The 25417-nt window shown below is 59.5% G+C and overlaps 1 protein-coding gene across 1 annotated transcript in view; it reads right to left on the reverse strand.

Annotated features, from left to right (window-relative positions):
- The window catches only part of SRCIN1 (SRC kinase signaling inhibitor 1), a 62575-nt gene extending 37498 nt beyond the window's left edge, over positions 1-25077 (reverse strand). Inside the window, exons 1-2 of the mRNA XM_075559318.1 lie at positions 24954-25077; positions 505-797 (exon numbers count right to left, since the gene is read on the reverse strand). Of these exons, the coding sequence (XP_075415433.1) occupies positions 505-797; positions 24954-25077 (417 nt within the window). The remainder of the gene's footprint in view (positions 1-504; positions 798-24953) is intronic.
- Positions 25078-25417: the final 340 nt, after the last annotated feature.

Genomic DNA, 25417 nt, shown 5'->3' on the forward strand with positions numbered 1-25417 from the left:
GACAGCAAAGAGGCAGAGGCACACAGGGTGAGTCTTGGGACAGGGAGCGGCCAGGAGGAAGTTGTGGGCTCCAGTTCATTCAGGGACTGCCAAGAGTCACTCTCCTGAGTCTCCCAGGTCTGACCTTCCAGTGGGGGCCGGGTCACAGAGGTGTCATCTCGAGCGTCGCCACTCCACCCCCCGTTGGACCCGCAGACACTCAAGGCCTCAGCCCAGTCCCGAAAACTGTCCTTCCAACCCCTCCCTTGTCCTCCAGGACACGCCTTCCCGCCACTCGGCCCAGGCTCCCAACGCCAGCCAGTGGGCGGAGGCTGCAGGCTGAGCTCCGGTCCCTGCCCTCCCCAGGCTGCAGAAAGGGCCAAACCTGGGCAACCGCCCTGGAAAGACGGCTCGCTCATGCTCACGCCCCCATGTCAGCTCCAGACGCCTCCAGAACTGGAGGGAGCCTGGGGGTGCGGGGTCCGGCCCCGGCCCTGCCCGCCGCGCTCGCGCCCGCGCGCTCACCTGCTCGCGCATCCGGTCCTGCTGGCCTCGCAGGGCCAGGGCGTGCTGCGGGTACTTGCTCTTCAGGTGGTCCATGAAGGCATCGCGCTTGCGGTCGGCGTCCGCCTTCTGCAGCCCGCTGAGCGCCTCCAGGCTCTGGGCCGCGATCACCGTGTGCCGCCGCTCGGACGTGTGCACCAGCCCCACGTTAGAGAAGCGCCGGCCCCCGCTGCCCCCGCCCCCCAGGGTCCGGTACTCCCTCGGGTACTCGGCATCATCCGCAGACAGCATGGGGGGGCTGCTCCGCTCCGGATCTAGGAGAGGGGAGAGGGGCACGGCAGGGTCACGGCGTGCCCGGCCGGGGACTGCCCATCCCCCACCAGTGCTCTCTGCAAGTCGGGGCTGCCTGGCAAGGGGCAGGGGGCAGGGCTGCCCCTCCCTCTCTAAGGGATGAGAGGAGCAGGAGGGGTGGGGAGGGACCCTAGAGCTCCTAGGAAGGGTTGGGAGTGGAGGCAAGGAACCAGCGCGGGTGTGCTGGTAGCGGGCGGCTGGTGAGGCCAGGGCTGGGGTCAGGAGGGGGGCGCTGAGTATCCTGGCCACTGGTCCACCAACCTCGCACGCCCTTCCTCCTTCCTAACGCGGGTGGACCCGGTGAGGAGGGGGCTGCTCCTTTGAGATGCTTTCTGAGAAACTACGCAAGGAGGATGCAGGCTTCCTTCCCAGGGAAGCCAGGGAGGGGAGTTCAAGCCCGAGCTGCGCTAATCTTCGGCTTGGGAATGGGGGGGGGGGGCTACGCTGGCCTCCTCGAGGAGCTTGGAGGCCCAGGGCCTGGGGCATGGGACCCCCTCTCCCTCCCTCCCCAGAGACAGACAGATGGACGGACAGGAGAGGCTGGGCACAGGGAGCACAGTGAGCGATGGACTGGGGACAAACTCAAAGGAGGCAGAAAGCGGACAGAACAGCTCACAAGCCCTTACCCAGGGGCCCTCCCCTCCTCCCTCTTTTCCTCCTCCCCCCTCCCCCTTCACACACGCTCAAGACCTAGGAGGGACGCACAGGGACAAAGGACAGGACAAAAGAAGCAAAGAGAAAGGCCGGGGGTGGGGTTGCGGTCTCCACGCAGAACTCTAAACCCCTTCTCAAACCAAATCCCCTTCCAGCCCCCAGTCCCAAGGGAGACCCCTCTCCCCTGACCCGGGCCCTATTGTCGTCCCCCTTCAGCCTCAGTGGGGGCCATGCTATAGCCCAGCAGTGACCAGGGGCCCCAGGGCCACCATGCCCTCTGGGGTGGGAAGAGTTGTTGAAGTACACTTCAGCCTCACTTCTGGGTCAAAGGCTAGATTTTCCCTACCCCCAGACTGTGACTCCCCCCACCCCTCAGCCCTACAATCCTTAGACTCCAAAATGCACGCCCTCAGTGCAGCTGAGGACAAGGACGAGGACGGGGCATCCGAGAGCTGCCACAGACACAGGTGCTCACGCCCACGCTGCAGGGCAGGCTGGGGTGACAGGAAGAAGCTGGGAATTCTGGGATGCAGCCAGGTTCTTTTAAGCTCAATCTCTCACCCCTCGCCCTCCCTCCACACACCCACCGTTCACCAATGGCTGGGTGGGCCTCAACCCCATGACCCACCATCGGAGGAAAGAGAAGATTCACCATGTCCCAGGAAAAGCCACCAGGGCCGCTGCCCCCAACATACACACACACCACCCTGGGCTAAGGCTAAAAACGTGTCCCCCTGAGAGACACAGCCCAAGGAGACCCAGCACCTCCCACACAAACCAAGGAAAGAATAACCTAGCTTCCATGGGCACAGAGTCCCACGGCTCACAGGGCCTGCCCACCATGCTCAGCGTGATTGCCTGGAGCCTGGCAGCACCTCTCCCAGCTGTCAGGCACTCCAATCCCCATTTCCATGGTAGAGCCACTGAGGACAACCCCCAAGCCTCCCAGAAGGTACAGGCTCTATTGGACTTCATGAGGACAGGGAGTGAGATAAGGTTTCCTTTTATTTACACACCTCGAGCCCCCCACCCCCCGCTCTGCACTTTATATGTGTAGCCGAGCTTGTTGCTGGCACCTTACAGGAGGAAATACGGGCTGGCCCATTTTTGAAGCCCAAAGTGAGCTGAGTTAAAGAAGAGCAATCCTGAGCTAATGTAATTTCAGATCTGGAGGAACCCAGGAAGATGGCCCTGACTGAATGAGACCAGGAGCCACCTTCACAATCAATCGCCAGTCCCTGCCCTGGAGGAACATGTGGTCATCTCCCAAGGACTGGGAACCTGGCAAAGGGTGTGCACAAAGGAAACCTGGTAATAGATCCAGACAGAGGTGCTTGGGGCACTGAAGTAACAGCGGTGACTCACCCCTGCTGCCCTCCCTCTTTGCTGCCCTCACCACCAACTGGGCAGAGGGAGGTCCTCCATAGCTAAGGACCATGGACACTCCATAGCTCCCTCTTTGTCCAGGCCAGGGTAGACTCTGCCCAAGGCCCTGTGGCTGGGTCCCAGCCCTGCCCAGATCAGAGGCACTGCCTCCCCTCAGGCCAGAGAATCAGGCTTATCATGCCTTTCCAGGGTTCTGGACACATACAGGCGTCAACAGGACAGGTATCCAATTCTCATTTTCCAGCTGCTTCCTCCTGACCCTTCTGGACCCGAAGAATTGTTCTTCCCTCCCCCTCCCCCAACCTCTTCCCCACACACTTCTACAACACTTCCTTTTCTAACTTGTGGGGGGGACCCAGCGTGATGGATGAATAAGACCATTTACCAGCCTGGTGGACAGGGGTATGGGAGACCCAAGGGGTCCCCCCCTCACCAACTAAGCACCAAGAAAGGCAGATGGAGACACAGGTGGGGAGGGGCTGCAGAGCAGGCCTAAGCAGAGAGCAGAGCACACCCACACACAGAGGGCTCACCTGGAAGGCCCCTCCCCTCCTGTGGATACCCACCCATTGATGAGAAAGAGGTAGGAAGGAGACCACCGGGAACCAGGGGGTGGGGTGCAGGGTAAGAGACAAGACTCTCCGTAGGAGGAGGAACTGGTCTGCTTGGCATGCCTTGAGATCCAGGGTTCCTTGACCCAAGGGAAACTGAGGCTCGGAGAAAGGAGGTAGAACCTGGATGAACCCTGCCTCCCTGCTCCCTGTGGGTGCTCGGCATCAGCTGGGCCTGATGGCAGGGGGGCTAGCCTAGACTTCTGGGGCCTCTTATTTGAGGGGCTGGGGGCCCTCCTGGTGCCGTTGGGAGGGGCGGCTGGCCTCCTGGAGCCACTTGGGACATAGATGTTCCTGACTTCACCTCTGAACAGGCCCGGGCACTGGGCACTGGAAGCCCAGGGCTGGGAGAATGAATACAGGCCAAATGCAGTGGGTGTAACCATTCAGCTATACACTGGTCTTCAAATCTCCTCCTCCTCTCTGAGCCAGAGGGCACTAACCTGTAAAAAGAGGTCTTTAACCTCAGCCACACCCAAACTCTTGGTTAAGACGCTAGAGTGAAAATAGATGGATTAAAGACATTCCTGGCCAGGGGGCTTATAAAGCCTGGCAGGATAGGCCCCCTCAGCGTGCCGGGCACAAGCAAGCCCACACCACAGCCCTGGTCCCCACAGGCTGAGCTTGTCTGTGCCGAGTGGATTGTGACTCACGGGACCCTTTACGTGCCAGAGGGTTTTGTGGACGGTTGTCTGTACAGAAGCAGATCACATGTCTTTCTGGTGGCTTGGAACCACTGGCCTTTGGCTTAGCGGGCAGCAGCATACCCACAGGGCCACCAGGGCTCTTTGTGCCCCAGGTGGGCAGCCCAGTGAAAGGCCGGATCGATTCCAATCTAGTCAGCAGCAGGCTTGGGCCTGCCTGCACAGATACAGATCAATGCTTCCTGCTCAATTGCAGGAAGGCAGTCAGGGGTCAGGCAAGAGGGTTCTGAAGGGAGATAGGCCATGACACCTGGGGGGAGAGGGAGGGCAGGGACCTGGAAGGGGCTACACAGGGCTTGGGTCTACCCAGGGAGGAACTTGGGGGCTGAAGGATCGATCCTAAAGGTAGAAAATTCATGGGGGGAGGGGTGGCAATGAGAGGCACAGGCAGGAGAAAACAGTGCAGGGATGTATGGGAGGGCTGTGGGGGGCTGAGGGCCCCTGAGGAAAGGGGCTGGGAGGGCCAGAGACAGAGGAACCTTTCCCATCACCTCAGGGGCCCCTGGTGTGCACCCAAAACCCCCAAACACCAAAAACTCACATTCACCAAGTCACATCTAACTAGCGACCTTTGAGAACTCCCTGGTGGGAGTCAAAGGCTTCCTCTTTCTTTCCCGAAGCAGCTGATGGTTTAGAACTGCTGACCTTGCTGCTAGCAGCCCAACCTGGAACCCGCCACAGTATCAGGGCTCCCTGGGGCTCAGCCCACTACAGTTTTGGAGACAGACTCCAGCTGCAGGGGCGCTGCCTGGATCGGTGGAAGCCAGCTCTGCTCAGAATGCGGGGGCGTGGCGACCAGTGTTGGGGGGCGGGGTCCCTTCAGCCTCCCCTCAGCTTCCAGGTCTTGGAAGCACAGAGGGGGAAGTGGCCCGCCCGCGGTGGGGGCACCCGGAAGCGGGGGAGTGGGGGGGGGGACGGCGGTGCCCCGTGGCCGGCTGCGGGCTGAGCCCAGGTGCTCAGAGAGCGGGCATTGTTAGTTGACGACTCCAGATTCCACGCTTATTTATGGCTGGATTTATTTTTATCCTCGCCCGCATTCTTTTACATGAAATCATGGAAACCGGGGATGGAAATTAAGGTCCCAACGCTTCAGTGACATCATCTCAGAGGCCGTCTCCTTCGTGTGTCCTCTTGCCCCTCCCCGTGACATCTTCACCCTCACATGTCACCATCTACTGTCCTCTGGCCCCTGCTGGGCAGCGTTCACACATGACATCATCTTCAGAGAGAATGAGGAGCTGAGAAGAGGGGGCGGGGAGAGGAGAGAGAGCAGAGGGAGGGAGGTAGGGGGGGGAGAAGGAAGCTAAGGGGGAAGAAAAATGGGGAGGGGCATGTAAGGTCTCTGTCTCCAAGGTCTGTCTGCCTGAACTGGTGGCACAGGCCCTGTCGCCCTCTCTCAGGAGGCTGAACCAGGGACCCCTGCTACAAGATCCTCACAAGTGTGCCCTCTGAGCCACCAGCACTAACCCATGGGGGGCGGGGAGCTGGACGGTAACCTTGGCAGGAGGAAGGGCAGGAAGTGCTCTCCTCTCCGGAAGACACCAGCTCAGGGTGTCTACAGGTGGGGGGTGGGGGCTACATGCCAATGAGGCTTGTTGGTGGCAGAAGGGGCAGGGCGTCTGGAGATTGCTGGGAGGAGGCCCCTCAGTGCCTCCTTGCCTACAGCGCTCACGCACACGCACAGCGCAGACTCCCCCAGCTCCTCCATGCAATGGCAGCTGCAGCCCCAGGAGCCCCCATCACCCAGGAGGAGCCCTGAGGCGCTGCCACCACCAATTGCGCTTGATAACTCCATTCTGCCGGGTGCCCCGCTGCAGCCACAAGTACACCATGCCAGGAGGTGGCAGGCCAGAGGACAAAGGTCACCTGGGGACCAGAGGACCTGGGAACCTGGGCCAGTCTAGGGGAGTCTGAGCCCTCTCCTGTGTCTGGGTGTGGCCCTGACTCTGGACCCCCCCACCCCTCCCCCCTCCCACCCACCCTCCCAAACCAATCCCCACCCTCCAGCTGCAGGTCCTGGAAGCAGAAGCCCATCTGTGTGTCTGAAGCCATCCTTTCCGCCCCACACCACAGCGGCCAAGGCCATTTTCCGGGCAATTGCCTTTCTGTAAACATTCCTGTGTAATATCCCCCCAAATTGCTAATGCCCAGCGCCCTGTTGAGTCTTCCTGTCACTCCAACAGGAGCCTGGGAGGTTGGGGTGGGGTGTGCAAAGGCAATACAGAGAGGAGGAAGCTGAACTGAGCTTTTGATGGGTTCCGGCCTTGCTTTCAACAGAGCCTGGGGGCGCACCAGGAACCCCTACATTTGAGCCTCTCCTGAATCCACATTCCCTGACAGCCTGCCCGCCCCCGCCCCCGGAAGTCAGGCCTTCTCTGGAAAGCAGGTCTGGGCCTGAGTGAAAGGTAGCAGGAGAGGAGTCCAGGGGAGAGAGGGCCAGAGGGCAGGGCCGAACTGACTGGCTGGGCGAGGAGGGGGAAGGAAGTGACTGAAAGCATGCGAAGATGGTGAGACAGCAGAGGACTTCCTATGAAGGACACAGGGCAAGCGTACATCAAAGGGGCCCCAAGGAAGGCCGGCCCCCCACTAATGTGTGAGGGAGGATAGGGAAGTAGGAAGAAGCCGCCTGAAGTCCACCCGACCCCTGTCCACACCTTAGCATGGCAGCAACAGGGGGAGAGGGTAGACAAGGAAGAAAATGGCAGTGTCCAGTGACACCCTCCATGCCACTGCCCAGCCCCTCCCCAGTGATCTACAGGACCGAGGGAGGGCAGGGTGAGCCTCCTCATCCTGCAGCACAGGGGAAACTGAGGGCCAGGAAGTGTGATTGAAGCTGGTCACAGCAGGCTCCCTTCCCCCAAGCTGGGGCATGAGGCTAGATCATGGTCTATGCCTGGTCTGGGAGCCCATGGCGGTCTACCCCAGCGAGCCCTGCTGCCACCACAAGCCTCTGGGAAGGTATGTAGGCAGACTTGGGTGGGAAGGGCAGGCAGAGGCACAGAGGGAGCCTGAGCAGAGGATGCGAACAGAGGCAGGGGCGCGGCCGGGAGCTGCCAGTCACCTCAGCATGCAAGCAAGAAAACACAAGCCAATTTGCACAGATTTAAAACCCACCGAAGGCCACTTAGTTGGTAAACTAGTCGGAATCTAATTAAAGGACCTCATCAGGGCTAGGGGAGGGGAGCTCACCTGCCTGGGAGGGGCTTTGAAAGTGGGGACTAGGCCTTGCTACCACCAACAGAGCTCTGGGGCTCCCTGCCAAGTGAGGAAAGAGATTTTGAGAGTGTGTCAGGCTCTCTAGAGGCAGAGGTGGGCACTGCCCGGCTAGATGCCTCCTCTGCCAGCCCTGCCTTCTCTCCCATCCTCAGGTCCAGCTGCTTCTGTCCATTTGCTCAGACTGAGTGCACCCCCAGAACAGTGTCCATGCCCTCTCCTCAGACTGGGTGCACCCCCAAAGTAGGGCCCATGTCTCCCATCAAATTAAGGGTTCACCTAGGGCAGACAGGATATCCCCTAAGGGCAGGACTTGTTTCTTATCTCTGATGGGGGACTAGTGTGGGACTTGGTTCATCTTATTAGATGAGGGATCCCTTAGGACAAGGCCCTCATGTCCTCCCTCAGACTAAGGAAGGAGGTGCCACTCCACCCCGACTGGACAGAAGCAGGTGGGGTGAGGAGATCCAGGAGTCACCTCAGGTGGCTGGGGGAGTGGGGGAGGGCTGGGGTGGGCCAGGAAAACGTGAAAAGCCCCCTGCCCACTCTGCCAGCAGCCCACTCACAGAACAGTAGAGTCTTGGCTTCCTTCTGCCTGTAGCCCACCCCCACCGCACCCTCCCCACCCCAGGGCCACAGCCACCCAGCACAACTGGCTCTCCAGCCTGGAGGAGGTGCAGCCTCTGGAAACAATGCTGATCTCTCAGCTCAGTATCCTGCTTGACTTTCTCCAACCAAAGGAGCCCAGGGGCCAAACCTGACACGGCTTTCGCAGCTGAAGGCAGGGCCAGAAATGGAACTCAGGTGTCCCGGCCCCCAGGGATAAGGATTTTTCCACTCCACTCTGCCACTTCCCAGAAACCAACTTCCAGGGGAGGCCTCTCCAGGCCATGGCCCCAGGAGAGAAGACAACTGGCTCCTTAGGAGAAACCAAACAACCAGGGCCGTGGGCCTGTAGGTTCTGATTCAGAGCAACTCTAGGACAGTAAGGGAGACCATCCTGGATCCCAAAGGAAGAAAGAGGGGAGGGGCAGGGAGGCATAGCCCAGCAGCACAGCACCCCAGTGCAGTGGGATGCCCCAGGAGCGCGGTATCTGACCCCTCTCCGCAGACAAGCCCCCGCTTTGACCCCTCCCTATCACTGAGCCAACCAGCCAGGCCCTGGCCTCAACTCCAGATCTGCAGCTCCCCCACAGCCGCTCATGCCCCCCAGATGTGCATCTCCTCCACTGATGTGTATCTCCCCCCACAGTCCTGTAGCTCTCCCCATGGGCGTGCAGCTCCCCGCACGGATTGCACCTGAAGCAGAGGAGGCTATGGCACCGCCCACACCCCTGGGTGGACCTAGGGGAGAGAGCACTACTCACACCTAGCTCTGCCCCCCACTAGTCATATAGGGGTGAGGGGTCAGCCAGTCCTCAGTCCTTTTTGCTCTTGAAAAGAAAACATCAGAGAGGCATGCGGGACGAGTGGGGGAGTGGGGTCTGGCCCAGCCAGCCCATCTCTGGGTTTCCTGTCCCACTCCACTGTCAGGGCTCTAGCAAAGCCAGCAGGACGGGGCTTGTTTTTTGGTTACTAATGAAGATCTGGTTAATTGGCTTCCTCAGGAAGAGAGGGGGTGGAGATGGGGAGGGAAGCATGCCACCCCCAGTCTGAAGCGGGAGCCGGCAAAGCTGGGAGCAGCCCTCGCGTGTGCTCCCACAGTGCCGGCATTAAGGAACTGACTCCTGCCTGCCATCTCCCTGCTCACGTGCCAGGAAAGGTTTCCTGTCAGCTTGGGCGGGGGGCGAGGGGGGGTCCTCCTTGGAGAGGCAGTCAGGAGGAACGCGGGCCAGGAGGGAGGGAAGGAGTGAGTGTGGGAGGGTGGGGAGGGAGGACGGAGGACGTGGGTGCCTGTCCTGGCGCTGCCACCTTGATGAGGCTGCCAATGTGCCCTTTCCCCCCAGTGAGCACTCCAGTCAGGCCTGAAGCCATTAGCGCGCGCGCGCACACACACACACACACACCCCTCCCCCCACATACACACACCCCGAACTGCCATCCAGGCGACTCCGACTCACAGGGACCCAACAGGACAAAGTTAACTTATGGCTTCAAACTGCTGACCTTGCCTTTAGCAGCCCCACTCAGGACACCAGGGCCATGGTGTGGCCCAAAGGACCCTGGTCATACCCTTACAGCTACCTGGAGCTGACGGCATGCCTGGGCAGAGGGCATCTCCTTCCCACAGGGAGAGAGCCCAGTCTGTTGGAAGTGAGGGGTGGGCGCCAGATTCATCCATGGACCAATCCTCCTGTAAGACCCATCCCGAGCGCCCACCCCCATCCCGCCTGTCCCCCAGACTCCTGATAGTCTCCTCTCCTCGGAGGTTCCATCTCCTGGCACAACCTGCTTAGGACAAGGTTCACCCTCAGGACCCCCAATAGCTCCCCCGGCCCCCGGGACCAGCGTTTCCATCCTGCAAGCACAATTGCCCAGGTGCCCACCCTGATTATCACATCTGTCCACCACAGCACATGCCCACATGCCAGGCACATGCCCACCCACGCATGCCCAGTCACAACTGCACAGGCACCTCCACACAGTGGGCATCTCCACACAGAGCAGACAGCAGGCTGAGCCAGGACTACGTCACTACACCAATACCACCCTGCCGTCTTAGATGACCTTGCCCTGCCCCCCACATCACTGCATTTCATGCCCCCCAGAGAGAGTGAAGTGCTTCGGGGGAAGGGGCCCAAAGTGACACAGCTCTAGCTTGGCATGAGTGACAGTAGGGACCCCCACCCATGTGCTCCTCCTGAGTCCAACTAACCTCCTCTCTCTGCTGACCATGACCTCAAGGCCACTCCTCCCAGACCAATGCTTAATCAACCAGGTGATTCAATGGCTGAGACTTCCCCCCTGCTCAGACCTGGGCCCCTACAATCCTCGGTGTGTCACCTCCAAAGATGCTCGATGCCCTCCACAAGGGGGAAGGGAGGGGGAAAGGTCCTCCTGCCCGCCTCCTGCCCGCTGCCAGTGGCTACTGAAGGGCAAAGGACGAGGCTGCTGGGCCCCGAGGCTCAGCCCTCATGGGTTAATTACTGGAGCGCAGCCTGCCCAGCACCCCATTATTTCCCCTCTCTAGGGACCCCAAGGTCAGTATCATGAGAAGCTCTGGAGGGTGGGGCATGAGGGCTCTGGAGCCTGGAGCAGGCATAGGCAGGCAAGTCGGCAAGTCTCCTGCCTGGTCACTGGGGCCATTCGAGCTGCCCTGGGAGCCAGGCTGGACCAGGGCCCAGGGGCACCTTGCCAACAAGCTCTCCACGGTCCAACCTGAGCCTTCCCAGCCGAGCAGCAGCCAGGCAGGCCAGGGAAGAAGAAAGGCCCTTCCCTTCTAGCAGCTGAAGTCTCCACCACCTTCTCCATTCAACTCACCCTCCCTTGGTCCTGAGTGAAGAGGTTTGGCCCAGCCTGGGGCTCCCTGGGCACTGTGAATTCAAGGCCTGCCATGAAATGGTCCCCTCCTGAGAGCACCCACCCAAGCTCTCACTCAGTGCATTTCACTCTCACAGTTCCTCATGAGCTGCTCGCCCTGTGGTTTCACCAGGGAGGGAACTGAGGGTCAGTAAGGGTGACCTGCCCAAGGTCACAGGTTTGATAAGCCCAGGAATAGGATCTCAGGGGTGCAGTTAGGAGGGGCGGGGCTCCACGGAGGTGGGCTCCCTCCCAGTTCAGCTCTTCCTTCTCTTGTCTGCCTCTGAGAAAGATGCTGATGCTGCGTCTTTGTCTTCCTGTGCATACCTCCCCCCTCCCCCCCCCCCCCGCCGTCTCTGTCTCTCCAACTACCTACGTGGGGGTGCAGTCAGACACGTTTCCCCACCCTCTAAAGCAGGGGTCCCTTTGGGGGGGTGTCGAACGACCCTTTCACAGGGGTCGCCTGATCCATAACAGGAGCAAAATGACAGTGATGAAGTAGCAACAAAAATAATTTTACGGTTAGGGGGTCACCACCACATGAGGGACTGTCTGAAAGGGTGGAGGCATGAGGAAGGTTCAGAACCACTGCTCTAAAGGGTCAGCCACGGGAATGCTGTTCCCTAGGTTGGGGGAGGGGATGGTGGGCAGGGGGCACAGCCTGAGAAAGAGAGAGAAAGAGCTGGAGGAGGCTAGGTTGAGAAAAGGGGACCAATCGGTATTGAAAGAACATATAGGGGGCCTACCTCTCCACACCCCCTCTTCTCACACCCCAGGTGGGTACAGAATCCTCCCAACTCTGCCCCAGGCGGCACAGAGGCGGCAAGCCCTCCCAGTCTCAGGAGCTCTGTTCAGCGGGAGCTTGGACTCATTACATCCAAGGTGCCAATCCTCTTGTGGTGTTTCTGCTTCCTTACGCTGAGCCCCCAGGGAGGGCCACACCTTCTCCCTTCGGAGCAGGATGGAGGCTCCTGAGCCCCAATAATCTCTCCTGGTTTCAAGATCTCAGGTCTTCCCATGCGTGGCCTGGCTTCCAGTACCCAGACTATCTGCACTGCCCTCTGTTGGACAAGCCCTAGACTGTCTACGACCTTCTCAGAGGATGGCCTTCAAAATTGCTACAATGATCTTAGCGAGCTCTGATACCCCCCACCCCGTCCCACCCCCACCCCCGGCACAGGTGACGCCTCCCAGTTCCTGCTGCTAAGGTTTCCTTGTCAGCCCTCCTGCCCCCAGCGAGTCTGCAGGGATGGCAGAGGCCCAGGGCAAAGGCAGCACTGCTCTGGGATCAGAAGGCACCTTTCAGGCCCCTGACCTTGGATCTCACGGGCCAACCTTTCCTGTCTGGCCCACTGTCTGTCCTCTGATGTCTGTTCTCGCAGGTGAGGACTCAAAGGGTCTGCTCCCAGCCAGGCAGGCTCAATCCTCCTCGAACAAACAGTGTGTCCTGGAGCCCATGGGAGTAGTCTGCTCTGCTTGTAATTCTCTGGCCTGAGGCCCCGGATGCCCTCCCTGCCCAGCCACTCTGAAAACGGGAAACCCACAAGCCCACACAATACGATGCCTAAGAGCCACACCGTGCTTCCTCCTTGGTAACCTACTTCCTCCTGGCTAGTGCTGACCCTGCCAGCGGGCCCAGGCTGGCAAGAGCAGCTCCCCATGCCCAGCTGCTTCCCTGCACCATGCCCTGTGCGTCTGCATCCCAGGCTCGCTCACTCGGCGGCTAATTCTGGCATCTCATCAGACAGTAATTATGGGGGAATCAGCAGCACTGTCATCGCTGCGGCTTGGCACCTGTCACCATGCCGCTATCCCCAGGCTGCCAGGATGAGACTGGAAGGGAAGGAGGAGGGGTGCCCTGGAGTAAGGGGCACACGCTCCCTATCTCACCCTCCACCCTTTGCTTCCGCAGCCCTCTCCCCCTTAGGCCCTACTTCCCTGCAAGGTGTACAATGAATCTTGACCAGGTGGCCACTAGCCACCAAAGTGCTCCCTGTGGCCCAGAGCGGGCGCTCACACACACGTGCCAGGTATGGTGCATACACACAACCATGACCAAGCAGAGCAGGTGGAAAGACACAACTGACCAAGGCTCAGTTCCCACCTTGGTCACTCCCCTGATGTGTGACCTTGAACAAGTCCTTTGATTTCTGTGGCCCTCAGTTTCCCCAGCAGCCAGAACATGGAGAGAACAGGGCCTAACTTGGGAAGATGGAAAGAAATCAGGTGGGGAAAATTTCCAGCACAGTACCCAGGTGTGCCCACACATTCCCCCAACATCCATTCGTGCACACGGACTATGCTCTTAAGCACTACAGCTGACTGAAGGTTAGTGATTCAAACCCCCTACTCCCAGGTGGTCCATGGGAGAAAGAGCTGACACTGTGCTTCTGGAAGAAAGTAGTTAAGAGAACCCTGTGGACCTGTCTTACTCTGTCACACGAGGTGGTTCCGAGAAAACCGAATGGCACTTAATAACAAAGGCCATGTCAGGATGCCAAGCAAAGGTGTCAGGGAGGGCCCCATGGGTTTGGTTTTGTTTCTCTGATTTGTAGTTCCCTTCAGAAGCATGTGTGCGTCCCCTTCGTACCACAGTCTACACCGTTCCCTACTGTCCCTCGTCCGCGTCCACTTCCTGCCCCTGAGTCCACTGAGCCTGGTGCCACCCTCAACCCCCTGCTCAAGCAAAATGGGCTCCTTGGCTCCGTTAGGTGCAGAGATGACAATGGTCCAAGGAAGAGCTGACAGGGGGCTTCAGAGAGGAGGGGTGCCTTCAAAAGGCACCCCCCTTGCTCTGAGGGGACAGGCCAGCCTGACAGGAGCTGGTGAGGTCCCCGGCTGACTATGGAAGAGGTAGGCCAGGTGTTTCCTGCTTGCTCCAGGGCCCAGCCCAGACCCTCCCCGTCTCCAGCATGGCATCCTAGGCTGAACTCACTGATAGAGCTGGGATATATGGCTCCCCCCAACCCCCACCCTGTCACTTGTCTAACAGCCAGGTAACACCCACTGTCACAACCCAGTCACTGAGTCACACCCGTGTCCCATGAATCCTTTGACCAAGGTGGGGGTGAGCTGCAATAGGAAGATCTGAAATGAGAGCTCTCTCACCTTGGGTCTCTGTTCACCCAGGTCAAACCAGGCAGGGGATTAGGAGAAGGAGGGGGGACCCCAGAATTGATTTTCCATGGCATAAACCATGAAGTGGCCCTACTTGCAGGAGGGCTCAAGGAACGGCAAAGCGGCACCATTCTAGATACAGCATGAAGGATTAAGGCTAGACCTGATAAGGACTTCCGGTGGCAAGCCAAGCAGGAGAAGCTGAGGCTTGCTGTGCTGGAGCCTGGAATTGTCTGTGTTACTTTGGACTCATTACGGAACCCTGCTGGCCTGTCTCCTCCCCTGTCCAGCAGAGACAACAGCAGGGAGCTCGCGGGAAGGTGGGAAGATGGATTGTGCAAAGCTCAACTGAGCCAGTGGCTCCCAGGACTCCTCCATAATACTGCTCGCTGTATTTTTATCACTGTTGTTGCTGCTGCGGAGCCCCCTTGTGACACGGGGGAGGCCCTGCCCCATAACTTGTCTTTGATTGTCATCTTGATGGGCGCGCAGACCACCTAAGCCACTCCCCAGGGAGCCCCAGAGGGAGTTCAAACAGTCTGCCTTTTAGCTAGTAGCTGGTGCTTAGCCATGGATGCCACCGCCACCACCACCAAAACTGCCACCGAGGCACTTCTGACTCAAAGCGAGTCTATAGGACAGGCGAGAGCTGCTCGCCGGGTTTCCAAGGCTTCAGCTTTTGCCCTCAGAGAGGCTGGTGGAGTCAAACTGCTGACCTTGTGGCTCGTGAGCCAACGCCTAACTCACGACACCACCACGATGTCATTAGGGCTGCATCATTCCTATGTTTTAGACCAGTGACCGGAGGGTAAGCAGTCCAAGACTTCCCGGACAGGACAGCCACCAGGGCACCTTCGCACTTAAGCTCCCACCCCCAGGGCCAGCCCCCCACCCCCAGCCCTGAGGGCGAGCACCCTGGGCCTCTTGCAGAGAGGAGCTTCCCTAGCTGCTCATCGGGGCTTCCAGCCTCTGAGGGTGCCCCTCCCCAGGCATTGTTCAACGGGTGGCAGGGGGTGTTCTCACCGCCACAGACTCACAGAGACACCCCTTCCCCAGACCCCATTAGTTTCCAAGACTGTAACTATTTACAGGAGTAGAAAGTCCAGTCTTTCTCCCCCGGAGCAGCTCGTGGTTTCAAACTGCGGACCATGGGAATCCCAGCGCAACGTGTAACCACCACCCACTGTAGCAGCGGTTTCCCTAAAGGCCACCCTGGGTGGTAAGGCAGGCAGCTGTGAGGGGTGGGGTGGGTGCGCCTCCTCTTTACAGATGTAGAAAGGAAATCCTGAAAGACAGTAAGCTCCCTGGAGCTGGGGGTATCCCAGCAGAGGCGGGGTTAGAGAAGAGCACGCTTCCATGCCCCCCCACCCCAGGGGTCGAGGGCCAGGCCTGCGGTCTCTGGTCTCCAGGCGGCTCCTGCCTTCTCCCGGCAGCAGCCGGCTGGGGGCGGGGGGTGCAGGAGGGTAGCAGCATCGCTGCTCTTTCAGGAAGATGGTAATTTTAATTAAGAGGCAGACAAACGAGCGCTCTGCAGATTGTCTCGGAGCAAAGTTATTAAAAAGCCATCACGGCGGCGGCGGCTAGAAGGGCTGCCTCCCCTAGCTGCCCGCCAGGATTGGGTGGAAGCTTGAGCACAGCAAGGGGCAGGAAGACTGGGGGGGCTGCAGGGAGGCAAGGAGGAGGCTCTGAGGTGGCCCCTCTCTGAAGGGGAACAGCTCCCAGGCTTCATGCCCTGCCAGAGGAGGGGCGCAGGCACAGGCAGGGAGCCCACAAGGACATGGCTCTGCTGGGGTCCCAGCTCTGGACAGGCCCCTGCTTTTCATGTTCTTGTCCCATTTTACAGGGCACAGAGGGGCACCGTGATTTGTGCAAGGCGCCAAACCAAATCAAACGCGTGGAGTCCTGCGGTTTCCGGGAGTGTAACTCCCGACCAACCAGAAAGCCTCATCTTTCTCCTAGGGAGCAGCTGGTGGTTTTGAACAGCTGGTTTTGCAGTTAGCCCACTGCACCATCAGGTCTCCTTATGTCTAAGGCTACACAGCTAAAAAATGGCTTTAGTGAGCATCTGGACCCTCTCACATCCAGTGCTGGTCTTGGGAAGGGGGTGGGGGTGGGTGCAGGAGGAGGAAGAACCCTCTGTCCAGTCTCCCTCCTCCCATGTTGGCCCAACAGTGTTCCCCCACTTTCCAGGGTCACCAGCCCCTGCTTGCTCCTGGGGGGACACAATCAGAGGGACAACACACTACAGGGACATAGAGTTCAAAGGAGAAGAGATACCAACAGGACAAGTGGGGACAGACAGGGACGGAGGTGGACTTAGTCAGCTCCTTGCAGTGGGAGGCAGGGACCCAACAGTCGGCTGAAGGATTCTGTCAGCCCCATAACCCCTGTCTGCTCATCAGGAAGCTGCTGGAAGCTGAGCTTAACCCAGTGCCTGGCCCAGAGAGGTGTTCACGAAATCTTGATTAAATGTTGAATGAGTGGACAGATGAGTAAATGGTTGAATAAATGAAACGAGACCACAGATTTGCAAATGCCTAAAACTACAGGGAGCTGTATAGGTCCACTGCAGGGGCCCCTCTCCTCCCGCCCCCACCCACAGGCCAGCACTGGAGAACAGACTCCCCACTGCTCACTCCCTCCCCAGCCCGACTCCAGGGGGACTTTGCAGATGACACACACATGTACATGCACACGTGCTCACACACACACATGCACACGCGTGCACACACAGACATTCTCTTCCAGGCCAGGTGCCCTCCCCAGAGCCAGGTCTCTCTAGCCCCCTCCCCTGTACAGGCCAGGGCCCACCAGGGGCCGTCTCCTCCCTCAGTGCTGGCCCTCCTGGCTGGGGAGGGATGTCTGGCTAAGGAACATTGGGTGCTGGGTGGGGCCTCCCTGCTGGCTTACTAACCTGGAGACTTTAAACAGAGGGAACAGAGTCCTGCAGGCTTCCCTCCCGCTGCACGCTGGAGCCCTGGGTGAGGGACAGGAAAGGAGGAAAGTGTGAATGACGGCCTCCAGGGGGGAGGGGAGGGAGTGGGACAGAGACTCCCAAAGTGGAAGCTGCTGGGGCTCAGGCCCTGGGGAAGGGGAGGGTGGGGAGGGGAGGGCAGAGTCTTAAGGGCTACACCTTTGGGGTCACTGGGGTCTAGTGGGGAGGGCAGGCAGGATAGAGATTGGGTGTCAGAGGAGGAGGAGGGGCTGAGGAGCTAGAGACACTGGTGGGAGACAGACAGGTGGACAGACACCAGGACAGCACAGGAAATACAGGGTCTCCAGAATGGGGCCCTCAAGACAGACAGCCAACAAGCCAGGCCTGGTTCTCTCTCCAGAAGCCAGGCAGACTCTTCACCTGGGTGCTCATGCCAAGTCCCAAACAAGCCCCTGGAGGGCACGTTGGCTTCCCCCAGCCCAGAGCCACCCATTCTGGAAGGTGGGTGGCTTTTAAATCAGAGGGGCTTGCCTTCCTGGCTCTATCAACAACCCTCTCTCCAGTCCAGGAGACCCCCATCTGCTCCATCCCTGCCCTGCGCCTCACCACCCAGCCCTGAGGAAGACCCCTCTCCTAACATGTGTGTGAAGCAAAGGCATTTCACACCCAACAGCACTCACACTCACCGTTGAGATAGGCAGGAAACCAGCCCTGCCCACAAGTCCCAGACTCTGCCCACCTCCATCCTGCCTCCTCCAAGCCAGCCCAGCCCTCCCAGGGAGAGGCACCCTCTGCTGCCCACCACAGCTGGCCCCTCTCATCCCGCCACAAGGTCCTTTCTAGATATACCCTCACCCCTTCCTATTGCAATGGCTCTTTCACCTCTCCAGGCCCTTCCTGCCTTCAGAGACACCATGGCGAGGCAGGGGTGGGGGTAAGGGGGGAGGCGGGGGAGGGGGCCCTCCCGGGCCCTCCCCAGCCCCACCTCCCCAGTACAACCCTCCCTCTGCAGGCTCAGGCCCATCCATACCCACATCACGTCTGGCTGCAAGCATTCTCAGAGCCCCCTGCCAATCTCATGGTTCCAATTTTCCCACCGATTACCCAAGACATGGACGTCCCAGGGAGAAGCAGCTGTCACATGCAGATGTTGGGGCATTGTCTAGGGGGAAAGAATCTGGGAATGCTCATAAAGGTAGCCAGCCCCAGAGGGCTTCTGGATGAAGGAGCGCATGAGAGGGGGCGGAGTATGGGAGGGCAGGTGGATGGATGTGGGCCAAGGCAGACTCATGGCGATGGAGGAGGCTTCCTCACCACCCTCCCAAAGCGGCACCTCTGGGGAGCCAGCGCAGACAGGCTGCAGCGAGGATTGGGGTGTGGGGGATAAGGGGGTGTTGGGAAAGTTCAGCAGGTGCTCTTCATGCGTGACCCTGCGTCCAGCCTCCTCGGCTGGACAATGGGCGGCGGCCACTATGATGAGACTGGATCACTGTTCAGGGAACGCTCCATGCTGAGCCAGGGACTGTGCCTGGATCGCCCCCGTTTCTTCCTGGGATGCCCGTGAGCAGGCCAGAGTTCTCATCCTCAGTACACAGGTGAGGACGCGGCTTCAGAGACAAGCACAGAAGGGCATCATGGAGCTGAGTCCTAACCCACAGGCCAAACCACCTCCCATCGCCACGCGGCTTCAGAGACAAGCACAGAAGGGCATCATGGAGCTGAGTCCTAACCCACAGGCCAAACCACCTCCCATCGCCTCTCCCGTCTTTGGATGCTTCCCATTCAGTGCCCTCGCGACAACGGTCTGCCTAGAATGTAATGTCTGTCTTTCCATCCCGCGCTCGCTCCATTAGCTAGCTCCTAAAGACATAAGGTGGGTCTCTCCTTCATCTTGTTCTGTTCATTCGCGGTTCTAGATGGATCAGGGATCCGGCGTCAAATCCAGGAGGGGGAGGGTCTAGCTTTTCTTAGCTGCCTCTGGGTCTCTAGGAGCCCCTCTCTTCCACTGCACCTCGAAGAGGTCCCTTCTTACTTTACTAACTAGAACCCCTACATCGCCCTAATTGTCAACTTAGAAGGGTGCTGGGGACAGGATTGAGGGCCCCGTCCAGGCATATGGCAGGGCCCGGAGCAGGCGGAGCGGCTTCGGTGAGCCATGCAATGCCTTCCCAAAGACACTGGATCATTCACTCTCTCCAGCGAGGCAGATGTTGGGGCTCAGCCTGCAATGATCACACACCCTTCCCAAAGGGCACCCCTCTCTGCCTTCTATGCTTTGCAAAAATATCTCCAGCTAGGGCCTTTGCGGGGATCTCTGGGCCTGGAGTCTCCAGTGTACTCTGTAGGGGGGGCAGGGGGGAGGCCAGAAGGCAGAAAAGGAAGCCAGTAAGCAGGGAGGAGGATGTTGGCAGAGGTGAGACTGGTAGGCAGATGAAAACCCAACTCCTTTCGTCTTAGGTTACTCCATGCCGGGATATGCAGGCAACCGGACCAGGTGGCTGTGGCTGCCCGGACCAGGAAAAGGTTATAGGGGGGGAATCTGAGGCACCAGCAAGAGCCTTGGTAGAAGAAAACATGGACTGGATTACACTCCCTGTCTGGAATGGAGTATAGCGAAGCCAGTTCTGCTGGGGAGGGAGGACCGCAATGAGCTTATGATTCAGAGGACAGTTGAATCCTCCAGCCACTCCTCTACCCGTCCCCCCCCCTCTTCCCACCCCCCGGTGGGAGGGAAGATTTAGGCAAGGTGTGCCTTCGGAGCAGGAGGGGCAGTTTGTAAGGCAGAAGGTAGGAGTGCCAATATTCTCTTGGGCTGACTCGCCATCTTTCCTGATGCAGCGGAGAACTGGGAGATCTTCTTCTCACCTTCCATCTGGCAAAGCGCAGATTATCTCAGGGAGGGAAGGAGGTGAAGAAAACCCGTGACAGCTGGAAGGGGCCTGAGAAATCCTAGTTCTACCCTCTCCTCTCACACCAAGGACACTGAGGACCAGAGGCGACAACTCAGGGCTCAAGGCCACACAGCCCTGGGGAGACAGGGTCCAGACAGCACTCTTTCCAGGACACTTGCCTCAGCCCTGGAGGATTCAGGGCCTGCTCTCTCCCCGTCTCTGCAGTTGGGTCAGGTAGGCAGCCCTGGACTCCTCCCCATCAAGGCGCCCAACCATCAGAAGAGGCTAAACTAGATCCACCAAGGCCCTTGGGGTAGCCCAGAGGTCAGGTCACTCAGTCTCCTGGCTGCCCACCTTACAACTCTAATCCCTATCACTGAGGTCTCAAATGGGAAGGCACTGCAGGAGCTCCCCAGCCAGGGTGGCCACCCTTCACTGGCTGGGAAGCTTCTCTCTGGAGCTAGCCTCAGTCCCTCCTCCTGCAGCGTGGGCTGGTTTCCTCTCAAGCTGTCCTGTGCAGAGCCAGCAAGGGGGGACGGGAAGAGCAGGTTGCCCGGCCTCCAAACCCTCTGTTTGCCCACCCCCACAGCCAGCAGAGAGGATGAGGGCAGAGCATCCCAGGATGGCTGGGCCCTGAGCCCAGTGCCAGGGTGAGGTAGGGGTGGTGAAGGTGGGATAAATAGTTCTCCTGGGAATTGTCCCTCTAATTCCTCATCCCCATGAAAACCATGAGGCTTGGGGCCCAGGGGGGTCCCCCTCTGGCTTTAGAGACACGTGTGTCATTTATTGAGTGGTGACAATGTTAGGTCCACGGTCTGAATTGAATCAGCTCCAGGAGACAGTCCATTCTAAGGCTACCCTGAGCCGTCCGGCTCCATTGCCTCTGGCCCAGTCCTCCCTTCCCGGATGCTGATTGGTACACTGGTCCTGTTCCACGGGTTCTCACCATTCCATGATGTCACTGGACAAGGTGCGCAGGCAAGGCCCAGAGGGGCAAGGACCTACTCCTCTCTCACTGTCCCCAAGGTCCAACTTTTACCCCATCCCACGCCCTGCCCCACACACCCCTGGGTGCCTGGGCAGAGGTGGGTATCAGACAGCAGAACTTACCCTGGGCTCTGGGTAAGGGATGACCCGAGCTAAGTTTCTGGCATCTGATGGTGGTCAGGGCCAGGAGATGGATAAGGGAGGTCCCAAAGCCAGAGGGTCAGGCCTCAGTAAGGCTCCCATTCATGCCCCATTACAGCCTCGGATGACAGGTGAACCCAACACCACAGTCTCGACTTGAGAAGTCCCTGGGTGAGTGGTCTGAGTCCACCCCAATGCACCTTGGAAGAAAGGCCTGGTGAGCTATTTCTAAAAGGTCACAGCCATTGGAAGCCCTGTGGAGCACAGACATACATGGGGATGGCCATGAGTGGTTAGAAGAGAGGGCCTCCCACGCCAGTAGTGACAGTCTCAGAAGCCCACAGGGCGTGCTGCCCGACCCACTGTGTCCCTAGGGGAGGAGCCAACCAGATGGCAGTGAGTTGCATTGATGAGTTGTTAAGGACTTAACAGGGATTATTTGCATTTGGGGTTGTTGGTTATCCACTGGGCTTTTTGAGGCAGAGGTGGTGGGGGCAGGCAGTCTGGCTGGAACTTAGGGGACCAGACCCCCCACCCCACCTTCCTTGGGAATGATGTTACAGAGCAGAGATGTGAGGGTCAGTCTACAAGGGGTGTGGAATGCAGAGTGGGACACCTTATCTGTGTCAGTGCACCCTCCCCCTCCAAGCAAGCATCCTGGATATATGCAGAGCATATGCAAATCGCTCAGAAAAGAGACACCCCAGGGCTGGAGTATCAGAGCTGGAGGCACCCAGGGAGAGCAAGCTTCAAGCCCACCCCCCTCATCTCACAGGTGAGGAAAGGACCTCTCCAAGGTCAGTCCTGTCACAGGGCGTCTGGGCACTGAGCAAGGTGCTGAAGGAAGTTCCTGGACTCTCAGCCCAGAGCCTTCCCCAGGACGTCTTGTCTGGCACAGGGAGGGTTTGCACTGTGCACAGAGTGCCCCAGGGCTGGGGTGGGGTTCCAGCTGCTGGGAAATGGGGCCCAGCTCCCTTCAGTCCTCCCTAACCCCCTCGGAGTCTGGAAGGGGGTCAGATGAGCGTGTGGGAACAGTGAACCAGGACCCCACTCCTGACAATGGGATGACAGAGGCTTCAGCAGAGAGTAAAGCGCCAGGTAAGTGGAGGGCCTGAGCCGGGAGAAAAAGCCCAAAGTCAGAACAAGGTGCCCGCTGTGGTGAAGGGCAGGGATGGGCAGCCAAGGGCACCACACACTCACTCTCACATGCAAGTGCACAGCAGACCCCTTCTGCCTGGACTCGGATAACCCAGAAAGCTGACAGACCATAATGGTCAACCCAGCCCCCCCCACCCCCCACCCTCCCCATCCCCATCCAAGGCTGGAACCGAACCACCCCTCCTCCCAACTTGGCCTCTCAACCTTCCAGAAGGTCCTGGCACTTGGGACAGTGCTGGGGAAAGGCAGACAGCGCAGGCATGGGAGGAGCAGGAACAGAAGCGGGGGTGGGGGGGGCGCCGGTGGGGGAGAGGGGACACATGAGGGTGGGGCAGCAGGTGAGAGTGGGGCAGAGAGGGGAGACCAGCAAGGGAGAGGAGGGGAATGAATGGAGGGAGAAGATGAAACAAATGGCTTGGGGTGGGGGTGGGGGGCGTTAACTGAGGGGCTGAGAGTGGGAGGGGGAGACTGAGGGGATAAGAGTGAGGGGACTTAAGCCTGATAATTAGGGGGACTGAGGGGGTTAAGAATGGGGGACTGAGGGGCTGAAAGTGGGGGGTGACTGAAGGTTCTAGAAAGGACTGTGGGCAGTAGATCAGAGAGCGGGGTTCCCTGAGGCCACAGGCAGACCCCACTCATGCCCAAGGCCTCCCGAACTAGAAGACAAGCGAGAATCTGGGTATTGGGCATCAGAGCCCAGAGGCTGGCTGGCTGGCTGGCAGGAGTTGGGGGCCCTGCCCCTACCCTCCTCCCTAGTAATTCCTGGGGCTGCCAGGAAATCAGGCCTCTCTTCTGCCCTTCCCCCCTCCCCCCTCCCTTGGGGGCAGGCAGGCCCTGCTTCCCAGCCAAATCCAAAGCCTTCATCTCGGCTTTTCAGAGCTGGGAATGAAAGAAGGGGAAGCGGGTGCAGCCCTCAAACCCGCTGACGGCCAGATTTTTATTATCTTTGCTCGAATGGACCCTGGGAAGCCGAGGAGGGACTCTTCAAAGAGCGTCTGAGTGGCTCATTGAAGCCTGCACCTGCTCCAGCCCACCCACAGCAAGCAGGCTCGGCTGGGCGTTGGGGGGGGGCATGACCTGCCCTACCACTCAGAGGTCAGAGCCCAGGCTGCCAGGCGCATCACCCTGAGCCCTCCAGCCCAGACAGGGGCCACTGAGTCAGGGAGATGGGTTCAGATGCCAGGCACAGGGCCGGCTGGCCCTCCAAGAAGGCCGTTTCTGTCACTCTTGGGCCAGGAGAACCCAAACCAAGGGAGAAGTCAGACTTGCCAGGAGACAGTGCCTGGGATTCCTGGAAAGAGAAGCCTTCATGGCAAGCCTTTCTCTGAACCCTCCACTGCCCCTGCACCCCAGGCCTCCTCAACTGACCCCTGGCTCCCCTCCACAGGCCTCCTGCCAGCCAGCCCAAACCCCAGCCTGCCTCTCAGGATGGCAGGCAAGAACCTTAAACCCAGCTCTCTTGGTTCAAATCTTCAGCCCCACCTTATTGCTTCCCCTAAGACCTAAGTGAGGAGGGGGCTGCGAACAGACCAGGTCCTTCAAAGCTCCTGCCCCCTCCCCTCCTGAGTATTTCCCAGGCAGGTGGAGTGTTGGCAGGAGATGCTAAGATTGGTGCTGGGCAGACAGCAGCCACCACCCCACTCCCCTCCGGCAGCTCTGACCACACCATGGCAATTGATGCCCACAGCCAGAGGAGGGATCAATGGTTTGAATTAAACCCTTTTTCTAGGGCGGGTCCCTAGCCTGAGGAGAAAAGGGAGAAGGGGAACATCATCATGGGGTGGTCCTGCACCCCAACACCCAGCCCGGTACCCCTCTCCTACTGAGGTCTCCTCTCTAGGAAGCAAGCCTGAACATGAGCCAGATTCTCTTACAAATCCTCAGGGCACATTGGGCCATAACCAGATGAGGGACCCACATCTCCACCCCAGCCCTGGGGGGTCATCACAGAGAACAAGCCACCATGGAAAGGACTGAAGGAGCAGGGCTGGGGGAGGCACCGGACAAAGACCCTCTTGTCCCCAAGGCAGGGTGGCAGGGTGCCAGGGTGAAGCTTTAGCACTCGCTGCCAGTGGTGCCTGGGTGCCAGGCAGTCTGGGTGGGGAGTTGGAGGGATCCTATTCTCATAACCCCCACCCCATATGCGCAAAGCCCTCACCCCCATCCCATGCTTCCACACAGGCCACCGGCTATGCTCCTGCCCCTACAATTCTCAGTTTGCCTGGAGGCCGTACTGTGTGATCCATGGCCTGGCCCAGCACTGACCCGAACTCCATCCAGCAAAGCCCCTCGTGCACACCATAGCTGTCCCCCAGTCACACAAGCACAGCCAAGCCAGAAACCACCACCACCAACAGCTGCTCCCAGGGATGACAGTCGCGAATTTTCGGAATGACAGGCTCCAACAAATGCATCACCAGTTCTTTAAGCCCAGCAAGAGGGGTGGGGGGAGGGGGAGGGAAACTGAGGCATGGAGGTATTGACTCAAGGTCATCCAGACCAAAATAGAGACGGGGTCTCCTAACCACTGGTGACTGTCCCCCTCCACCTTGCCCACTCCACAATGCTCCAGCCCCAGTCAAAGGAATATTCATCCGCCCAAACCTGGAAGCCTGGTCAGCCACCTCCCCACCCCCCCACCCCCGCCGCGTTCCCATTCCAAGCCCTCACCTTTTTCAGGTTCTTCCTGGTAACAGTCTCTCCTACCACCTTCTGAAGGGTCTCAGTCAGGACCCCCATCTCAGGGGGGACCCATTTCCCTTAAAGTTGAGAAGCAGCAGGACCTCCTGGTCCCACAGTATTTGGGGGTGCTGCGAAGGACAGCCTAGGACCTCCTTGCACATCCATCCCAGCTCCTGCTCACCTGGTTCCCCTCGGCCCCTGTGGTCCCTGGGTCCAGCCTCCTCTCGGGGAGAGCGGGCGCTGCCCTCGGCCGTCCTCTCCCACCAGGCCAGGGCAAAGCGCCGGAGGCACTGCCAGGGCTGCATGGAGAGGCGTGGGGCAGGGGGGCACCAAGCAGCAGCAGCAGCAGCACACGCCCCACGGGACCCTGCCAGCCAAGCTGCAGAGGCACCTGGCCGGCCCTCTCTGCCTCCACCAGCATCCTGCTGCCCCCACCGACGGGGACAGGGACTCGGGACTCGGGAGGTTCTGACGTAGCAGGGGGGTACGTAGGAGGGGGGCCCGGGAGCATCCCCTCCCCGGCCCCGCCCACTGTCCCTCAGCCTCCTCTCCCTCTCCATGCCTCCGCCAGCTGGGGGCGCCCTCCCCTGCCCTCGGCCTGCGGGGGAGGGGAGGACCGGCTTAAGCTCACGCGGCCCCTCCTCC

This window comes from Tenrec ecaudatus, chromosome 10 (genome assembly GCF_050624435.1).
Source record: "Tenrec ecaudatus isolate mTenEca1 chromosome 10, mTenEca1.hap1, whole genome shotgun sequence".
Lineage (NCBI taxonomy): Eukaryota > Metazoa > Chordata > Mammalia > Afrosoricida > Tenrecidae > Tenrec > Tenrec ecaudatus.